General features: G+C 44.5%; 1 protein-coding gene across 1 annotated transcript; it reads right to left on the minus strand.

Moving 5' to 3' along the window:
- Nucleotides 1-279: 279 nt before the first annotated feature.
- On the minus strand, nt 280-9,522 carry atxn1l (ataxin 1-like). Its single transcript, XM_034079060.2, has 3 exons — nt 9,416-9,522; nt 6,926-8,106; nt 280-6,617 (listed from the first exon to the last, which is right to left on the minus strand). The coding sequence occupies exons 2-3, from the start codon at nt 7,982-7,984 to the stop codon at nt 5,184-5,186; spliced, it is 2,493 nt and encodes an 830-aa protein (XP_033934951.1). The 5' UTR covers nt 7,985-8,106; nt 9,416-9,522; the 3' UTR covers nt 280-5,183.
- Between the last annotated feature and the right edge of the window lie 574 nt (nt 9,523-10,096).

Raw genomic sequence — 10,096 nt, forward strand, 5'->3', positions numbered from 1 at the left:
ACATTTAAAATATAGTAGTGGTTAGATTTGTATTACATTGAGTTGCTTATAAGACTCAAGTTACTATACATTAATGCATTTGCTAGCTGTACTTGATACTGCAAAGATCAAGTTTTGACATTCAAATCTAATTTAAACTCCCTAACCCTGTATTAAGAAGCGAAATTAATTCCCCCATAACCATCTGCAGCATTATCATGGTTTTATAAAGAGAAGTACATACAAAACACACAAATGCAACCAAAGAAACACAGCACACAGGTTGGATAATAGTTTATATTTATATTTGTATATATATATTATATTGTGTTTACTTAACAAACATGGTAAATGCAATGTCTCCAAGTTAGCTGTAACAATAAAAATACAATATCTTTGTGTCCTTAAAGTACATAGAATTAAAACAGCAAAACAAAAACAAATCCGCCCTAAGTAGTTCACAGAGAGGTACAAATATACAGTACAAATCTATTTTATTCAAAAACCGTACAAACAGAAATGAAACAAAATAGAGATATTAATGCTTTGTTAAAGTCAGGTAGGTGTAGGGTATTCTAAGGGAGCACTTTCGCTCGACAACTCTAAGGCTTCTGATAAAGATCAATACATATTGGTGGTACGGCCATACGATATTAAAACTCACTATACAAAGTTCAACAACCTGGATTATACTTGAGGATTGAATGTTACAATTACATCATTGCATATATTTTGCAGATTTAGGCATTTTAAAAAATAAAAATATGCAGTTTTTTGATAGTTGCACGTCACTTAAAAAGCCTTGTGCCAAAAATAAATCTGAACATACACTTCTGAGGGGGGGGGGGGGGAGCACAAGACATCAAACACTATCCATTAATTCAAAGGGTAAAAAACCTACTGAACTTGTGCAACCATAAAAACAACATCAGCGTGTTTGGAAATAATGGACTGCCCTTCTTTGCTGACACTTGTAAACACCTTGTAAAAAGTGCGGAGAAGAGCTTCCATTTACACACAACAGGAATTAAAGGCAAGTAAAAGAGTGTATTAAAAATGTAAAGGAATTTATAAAGAAGAATAAAACGGCACGCTAACAAAGTTGCAGGTTTCATAGAAGAACTGTCTTGAGCCCAAAAGGAATACACCGTCACCCTTTGAGAGATATGGATGTGTGCTCCGAAGCGTGAAAGCGTCAGAGCGAGACATTTCTGATTTGCTCTTAGTCTCAAAATGGAACAGCACGTTTACCAGAAGCCTTATTCCATTATTTCAATGTCACACATTGTACAAAGCAGAGTTTAAGGCATTATCGACAAGCATCATCAAAGCTATCTATACAACAAGAAAACAGCTATCTACAGAAACACACACAGCCTGCAATTTCTCTGTGATTCTGTGTGCTTTACATTTTCAAACTCTTCAATTTACCAACAGTTAGAAGTTGAAAACACTGTAAAAGGAGGGCGTTTAGTGCAATTACTTACAGCGACAGACGATCAGTGATGTGAATACGATTTATCGGACATCTTGGTAGAAGAAGCTTTGCTGCTTAACGTGGCTGACTGCTAAAAAAAAAAGGCTCGAGGCAGAACAGGAGGGTCTGCAGTGAGGGTCAACAGCGGGCCACACTATTTAAACCCCAGCAAATGCATTGTGATTAACTAAATATTGAAGTGGTGTAGCAATTGGGGCAAAATTAATGCTTAAAGAACGCAAGAAAATGAGTGACACTCGAGTGCTTTTTCTCCGACAGTAAAAGCTTCCTGGAATATAGGAATATGGGGACTACCGAGAAAAAAAATAAACTAGCAAAGCAAAATACTGGTTTGTATTACAAAAAGGTAATTAAAATAAAAGCAACATTCTATAACCAGACATTAGACTAAAATGACTGCATCTGCCGTACTGCTTCACTGAGCTTAAGACAATAAAGCGTACAATACTGAGTTTACTGCATAGAAGATGCCACGACTGAGTGAAATGCTTGCAGGTTTTATGTATATTGCTTACAGCAGGAACCAGATGTGATGAGCCTCTGATGGTTAGACGTGTTCTTGACTTCGACCCTGTTGCTGAGCATTTTAAAAAGGAAAGGTTCACATTTTTCAAGCCTAGATAAATACAATAGAGGATTAAAAAAATATTGATACTTGAGTATTACAATAATATACAGATCCCACTGTTCTGATGCTTACTTAGATGAATGCATATGGCCGTGTGCTCGTTATACGATAGTTTTCCTAAAATGATATATTAGAAATCCCAATACTTGGCCGTTCAATATAGCGACACATTGAAGTGTAACGCCTCTATCGTGATATGCATCTTATTACCAGACTCTTGCAAATACACAATCAGGTCGCAACAGTGAGGACTGCCTAAAAGAATAGAGCACGTTATATAACACTATTTATAATGAATGAGCCATTTTTCATGTTTCAAGTGATTTATGTCAAAGAGGACAATCTACATCTATAGGGCATGTCAGAAGAGTTTTAACAGACTTAAAACATGTGAACCTGTCCTGTAAAGCTGCGTATAAAGACAACACACAGAGGAAGGTCTCCCAGTTGATGTGTCTCTGTGGACCCCCCCCCCCCCAGCCCTGCTGACAGAGGGTCAGGCGGTTAACGCAGAGAACCACGAGAGGTGAGGAGAACATGAGAGTTGGAGAGGACAGACAAGTGGCTGATGGACAGAATAAAACCACACAGAACTGACAACCAAGAAACATAACGCATGAGAAGTGACCCGATGTTTCCCCAGAGGTTAAAGCTCTATGACAGGAAAAAGGGAACTGTGTGATTTACTTTTCAATGGGAATGTCTGCGTGAGGAATGCAGTCTGATTATAAACCTCTGAATGATTTAATGTGTGGTCTAATTGCACTTATATTCAATGTCACCCTTTTGGATTTTCCAGTGACAAAGGATGAACACCTGTCAGAAGAGGAAACTGCAGCATCCATCTTGGCTAATTTGTAAACAGAGTTAAAAAAGCAAGTCAGTTTCTTTTGGCGCTCTCTCGCCACAAAACACTGGCAACAATACTTCAGACATATTCCCTTCATTGCTGACAAACACCTACTGAACTGTGACGCCTATCAACAAGGTCAGTGTGAAATCAATGAGTGACATCATCCAAGACAATCATAAGATCCACTGGATACAATATACCCTAGCACAAAAGCAAAGGACCGCGTTTGTTAAACACAAGACAGAAGATAATGATCACAACTTGGAGATGCACTTGAGATAACATATCATCAGTGAGATGGAGAATCAAAGAAAAGCTTCTACAAGGAGTTCTTGAGAAATTGGTCATGCATAATTGCTTGGCCTAAATATCAGTTTCCAAGAATCTTTTAAATTAATGTAAGAGAAAAATGTACGGTTGCAATTTCTTTCAGCATTATTCATGCTGTTAATGTTGGCTATAACTGCAATGTCCTGCAATGTCCTTTCATGCCCCATGAACATAATTGCTTGTGTTCATGACCGAAAGAACGAGATCGCGGATACAAGCGGCCGAGATGGGTTTCCTCCGCCGGGTGGCTGGTGTCTCCCTTAGGGATAAGGTGAGAAGTTCGGTCATCAGGGAGGGACTCGGAGTTGAGCCGCTCCTCCTTCGCGTCGAAAGGAGCCAGTTGAGGTGGTTCGGGCACCTAGTTAGGATGCCACCTGGGCGCCTCCCTAGGGAGGTGTTCCAGGCACGTCCAGCTGGGAAGAGACCAAGGGGTAGACCTAGGACCAGGTGGAGGGATTATATCTCTTCGCTGGCCTGGGAGCGCCTTGGGATCCCCCAGTCAGAGCTGGTTGATGTCGCCAGGGAAAAGGAAGTTTGGGGCTCTCTGCTGGAACTGCTACCCCCGCGACCCGACTATGGATAAGCGGGAGAAGATCGATGGATGGATAATTGCTTGTGTAGAATTACTGAAGGAACACCGAAATAGTGCATCGCCTTTAAAGGTCAGGGTTCAAAAAGGGTCAGATCTGACACCTTGGATATAAAACAGCCCACGATGACAGACTGCCTGAGGGGGAGCCGTACAGCCGGGTGCTGTAAAACAAATATAGCTTTCATTTGATAAAGACAAAACCTGATCACTGACCCACTCACATGCAGGGTTTCTCTCTACAACCAGGGAGGACTCAGGGTCATGACTCATTCTCACAGGTGGCTTTGGTGCCTCCTCTGAAAAACACACATTTGCTTTTGGTGGGGAGAGCTTTGAGGTATATAGAGGAGGGGGGTGGTGCTGAGGAAGTGATTCTTCTAAGGACAACACTATGGATATTCTCACTGATGATACTGGAATGTTCATTGTTCCAATTTCTGGCTTTTATGCAAACACATTCACAAACATAGATTAAACCCGAGGGCATGAGCACATTTTGTTTTTAGTAGAAACTGATTGCTGAACAGACACATTGATTGATTTATCACTATTACGATTGTAAGACAAGTGGGACGTGCCACACTTCGCCTGAGAGAGGATCTCATTCTTTGCAGACTCGCCTCCTGAAAAGGAAGGAGGGGAGAAACTATCTCTGCTGACAGCAGAGGTTTTTTATCTCCTGCCAGAAAAGCATAATGTAACATAACCTGACAGTTAGCGTCAACAGTGCCAACAGCACTGCAGGAGCCGCTGCGTCAGCAACTGCACTCCTTTTTTGGGTAAATGCTTCTGAAGAAAACAGGATCTTAGGAATGGAGGAGAGGAAAGATCGCTGGCTGGGATCTTTCAAAACATCAGAACCTGCCGAGGTGTAGCTTCACTCTGCTACTAACACATTCTTCATAGTCCTTGGTCTTCCAAAGAGACCATTTGGTCAAAAAGGAAACAAGAGTGCACTGAATGTGATGGTAAGCTCAAGCATGGGAATGAGGAAGTGGCGACAAAGGAGGGAGGGAGGAAGAGGAATGCAGTGTGCGAGGACTATGGGCATCGGATCCGCTACATACTTTCTACTCAGCTCGTCAGCTCCCTATCAGACCTGAGCTGGCTGGGAAACCACAGGCTCGTGTCCTTTGGCTGAGTGACAACCGAACAAACCAGAACTTCTCACCAGATAGACAAAGGTCTTGTATTTTTGTATAATCTAGGTGTGCAAAATCTCAAACAATCTGAGGCTACATTCACACTTTTTTTTCCTCTTTCTCTCCTTGTCAGACTCTTTCACGTGCTACCAAAAGTGATGCTACTTCCCTGCATTAGAGCGCCCCTCGATGGACAGTTTGACCTCCTGGGGGATGAAAGAGGGCCTCGTGTGGCCAGAGGTGCTTATTTGAGGGCGTGGCCCTTCGTCTCCCTTCATACCATATCTTTGGAGGCCAGGTGAGGACCAGCGTCTCTGAGAAGCACCAAGCGCAGCCTGCATTGCTCCCAGCCCGGCCCCTGCAAAAGCAGAGGCCTCTGTGTGCAGGTGGTAACTGCTGTGGCTCCTGGGGTGCTCTGCTGAGGTCCTACTTGGTCTTATGGGGGACTCAGAGAGCCCAGCGGCCCCGTAATGCGTGGCTTCATCCTTATCGACCGCCTCCTTCTCACCGTCCCTCTGTCTTTCTCTGTGGATGCGGTCCAGCCTGAAATGAGATGGAGGCCGGGACTGTTGCGGGGCAGGGGGCCCCATGAGCTGGTGACCAGGCCCTGCCCCTGATGAAGCATTGGTTTTGCTTAAAGTCCTGGACATGTTCTGCTGTTGTTGTTGTTGTTGTTGTTGCTGCTGCTGCTGCTGTTGCGAGTTATGGTGCTGTGGTTGTTTCTGCTGCTGAGGCTGAGGCTGCTGCTGCAGAGTGATGGACACACACACGTCCCCCACCTGCAGGGGGTGGCAGGCCAGGTCGTAGAGCTGCGCCGTGCGCTCGGGGCTGCAGGACGACCAGCCCTGCCCGAACACGAAGAAGGGGTGCTCCGGGGGCACGTCGATGGTCACTTTGCTCTGCTGCTCCCCCACAGTGAAGTGAAGCGAAACCAGACCTGGTTTCTGCTGGCTGGCACGGATGTCCACCACCATGCTGGAGTCGATCTTAAGCCCCCCGCTCACCTCGGCGCTGCGCACAAAGTCCTGAGTCTGCAGGTCCTCCACGCGCTTCAGCTCTCCAGTAGCAAGCTGGATGATGGCTCCCTTCATGAAGTGAGACGGGTTGCTGGGAGCCGAGGCAGGAGCGTGGCTCAAAGCTAAGGACTGATCCGCTGCCGGCTGGACAGGGGGCTGCTGCTGGGCTGGGGTCGGCTCCACCCTTTCAAGGAGGCACACTCTGGCTGAAGAATCCGAGGCTTTAAAGCCTGGGTTAGGGGAGGACATGGCGACTGAGGCGTTGTTAGACTGTATATGGTAGTGTTGCTGCTGGGGGGGTTGGGGGTGGTGCTGCAGGTGATACTCTAAGGGAATCAAAACTGGTTGCCCATTGGCCAGCACCACAGCGTGGCCGGGTGGTCCTGCTTGCTGCTGGAGAGCGGCCATCCTGGGATCACTGTAACTCGCAGTGTGAGTGGGGAACGCAGTCCGACCTGAAATCATGCCTGTGTTCTCTCCATGGAGATCTCTGGCTCTCTGAGAGAGGTTTAAAGGAGCAAAGGACACCTCCTTCCGCACTTGACTAGAGAAAGCCAAACGGCCAACCACCTGCTGAACCTGGAAGTAGATGAGAGGAATATGTATCACTTCATTCATTATTACACAATTCCCAACACATCCAAATATCATCCCACAGTAGCATCCTGAATCACAGCATGTTATTGCACCTAAAAGGTAGAAATACATTTTATTCATCTCATCCTTCAAACCTTTTTTTTTAGCTTAAAAATAAAAAAGGTACGATTATTCTGCCATACCTTTTCTTGTTTTTTTTATGTCCTATTCTTCCATCTACTGCTAAAAGTTAGGAAAAGAGATTGACAAGGAACCATGTGTCTCATGAGGAGACTATCAGTGTGTCTTACCTCCAGGTCGCTGTCTGGGCTGCTGCGCTGGCCAGGGGAGCCCCTCTCCTCCAGCCGTCGGTTCAGCCCTCCTCTGTCCTGGCTGTACTCCTGGGCTGCAGAGTTGGATGCTACCTGCAGCAGACGTGCATTTCTGGCAGTGTACGCAGAGTCCAGTACGACTTCCCTCGCTCCCTGCTCTTTATCGCCTCCATTCATCTCTGGCTCATTGTCCTGCTGGGCACTGTGGGAGTCTCTGGTGGCCGCCCTGGCGCCCTGAGGGTGATAGAAGAGTGGCATCCCTCGAGAGCCGAGCTCTGATGCAGGCAGAACTCCCACAGGACCAATGTGCTGCTGGGCAGATTGCTCTGAGGGCAGCATCAGTGGGACGCCACCTGATGCTGACACTTTGGCAAAGGTATGAGTGGCTACCTGGGCTTGAGGAGGTGGGGAAACAACACCTTCTGGTAAGACAGAGGGGTAGGGAACAAGGTGGGAGACAGCATGGGACTGAGGAATGGTGCCTGAGGGAGCGATTAATGATCCCGGGACAAAGCCAGGGGGTAGAGCGTAAGGTACGGCAGCATAAGGGGAACTGACAAACTGGAGAGAGGAATGCGGAATCTGGGCATAACCAAGGGGAGGGTAGGAAAGGCCTGGATGCTGCAAGAGAGGAGAGTGTACAGTGTAGGCTTGAGAGATATGGCTTAGCACTGGGTGAAGACTGGTAGGCGCGTAGGTGACAGAGGGAAGAGCCACTTTGTACAGCATACTGTACTGGTCAACTGGCACTGCTGGCATGCCTTCAGAATTCTCCATCCCATAATGAAGCCCTGGCTGAGCTCGCAGCCACTCTCCCGACGGTGATCCTCCCTGAGTGTCACTGTTGGCTCCAGAGTTCTGGATGGAAACCAAATCATCTTCTCCAAGACCTCCACCAGCTCTACTGCCACCTCCGCTGATGCCCCCCCCTGCAGCCCCGGCTCCTCCTGCCCCTCCACCTCCACTGCTGTTACAAACCAGGAGGTCCCTTTTCTTAGGAGGCAGGCATTCCTGGTTGCGTTCCTGAGCGTGTTTCATCGCAATCCTCTGACCAAGCAAGTAGCTTTATTGTACTGCACAGGAAGTGAGAGTTGCAAGCCAGTCAGCCTGCACAGGAACCAGTGTTGAAATCAACTGGCTGACCTTGTCTACCAATTCACCTGTAACAAAAAGCAAAAAAAAACAGGATCTTATTATCATTGTATAATATGAATCATCCGTGAGACCTGTGATTCCAGCCCCAAATGCACACACATTTACACATCTCATCTTATTCTACAGTGCTAGTATCATAAATAGTATGTGTCTGTTAAACCAACTCTTCTTTGAGAATGAATACAAGTTTGAATAATATAATGATTTTTCAATATGTCAAACAATCCAACAGTTTTCTGCTAGATGTGTAAAGTATAGTTTACTTTCAATCCAGCAATCAAAATATAGCTAATGCAGAAACATTTGGCATCTTGACTAGGGTTTCATTTTTAAGTTTTGCAAGTTTGAGCAAAGCTTGGGTGGCGAGCATGAGCCTACATTACTCACCCACCGGAGGTTCAAACACCGTGAGCTTTCCCAACATCAGAAATGTGAAATGGCAAAAAGTACCTCTCTTTTGTAATGTAATGTATGATGCTAAGATATTGTTCAGCATAAGCTGCAGGACGTCCATCCCGTTATATCACAACAAAATAAGTACACCAGAAAATATAACACAAGCAACATCTCAGTTATTACCTCTTAGTTTTACTGTAATTATATAGATTATATTCTATCGTAAAAAACAAACGAAAATGTGCTCAACTGTTTTCTGTTGTCCTTTTTATGACAGGTGTACATTCCTGCGCTCATTAAGCAGATACATGTGGATAATAGCATTACATTTGGTCATTGGAAGTACTACCAAGAGAAGCAAGTTCTTATTTATGCTAAATGTAACTTCGAACAGCTCTGTGTTTGTCTATGATTCAGACTCGAGTCTGTTCCTGGTTTCATTTAACACATTGTCCAGAATACTCAGTAAACCTTTTTACTGCAACAAAACCCTGAACAGCACTGTATAGGAAACCTTTGCTTTATAAATGTCAAAGTTTTCTTCCAGTTGCCGCTTCACTTCTCTTTAGAGTAACCATGTTTACCGTTAGCTAGCACAGTGGCTGACTTGGCTAAAGTTAGCTAGCACATTCGAGTCGTCATTTTAGCATAAACACAGGAAAGTGACAGAATGACATGTTATACACGAACACTAAACGTATAAGTGAGTTCAAATTATAAATAATGGTATATGAGACAGTTAAGCCATCTCTGTAATGTATCTCTGGGCACCAGCCCAGAGGTTCCGGCTAGTTAGCTCCACGGCTAACACAGCTACAACAAGCTACATGAACTGCCTTCAGTCTTCATAACTAACATGGCATTGGGCAGACATGCCTATAAAATATGGCTCTGCTTTGAGTCGTTGTTTGCACGTACCTCCAAATGTCATCGCGAACAGGCTTTTCTTTATAAAAAAGTTGATATGCGGAGGGACAATTGAAGAAATCAAGGCTAAGGAGTCGAGCCCATTTCGAAGGCCAGCATAGGCGCTCACCAATGACGTCACCAAAGTGATTCAATTTCCTGTTTTTTTTCAAGATAGATAAACAGATAGACAGATAGACAGATATACAGACAGACAGACAGATAGATAGATAGATAGATAGACAGATAGATGGAAAGAATGTATTTCTGACAGAATTATAATGTATTTCCCTTATTGTGATTGTGTACAGTAGGGGGAGCAGGTGTATCTTAGGTTTATCATATAAGAGATACAACAATTAATGTTGACGCTGTGGCTTAGTTGGTCAAAGTGCCTTAAACAGGAGATCCTGGGTTCTAATCCCAGCAGTGCCTCAAACCAACAACTTCCATAGACACATCTACCTGACATACTCAATACTGTATGGAAATGCTTCAAGTAGATTTTACATGTTCAAGGATACTTCTAAATAACAATCTCAATAACCTTAACCACACCATTTTTTTTTCTTCCGGTGTTGAGTTCCTCTTTGTCAATCCAAATCAAAAATAATGGAAAGAATTAAACAAGATGTAGAAGACATCCTGAAATATAAATTAATATTAATTATGATAGTAGATTGTGACAGTGGT

The sequence above is a fragment of the Pseudochaenichthys georgianus genome, chromosome 3, assembly GCF_902827115.2.
Source record: "Pseudochaenichthys georgianus chromosome 3, fPseGeo1.2, whole genome shotgun sequence".
Classification (NCBI taxonomy): Eukaryota; Metazoa; Chordata; class Actinopteri; order Perciformes; family Channichthyidae; genus Pseudochaenichthys; species Pseudochaenichthys georgianus.

Excerpts from the sequence above, each read along its gene's own strand:
- atxn1l (XM_034079060.2), bottom strand. The coding sequence starts at position 7,984 with ATGAAACACGCTCAGGAACGCAACCAGGAATGCCTGCCTCCTAAGAAA. Across the intron at positions 6,618-6,925 it reads GCCCAGACAGCGACCTGGAG|GTTCAGCAGGTGGTTGGCCG; the intron begins GTAAGACACACT and ends ATCTACTTCCAG.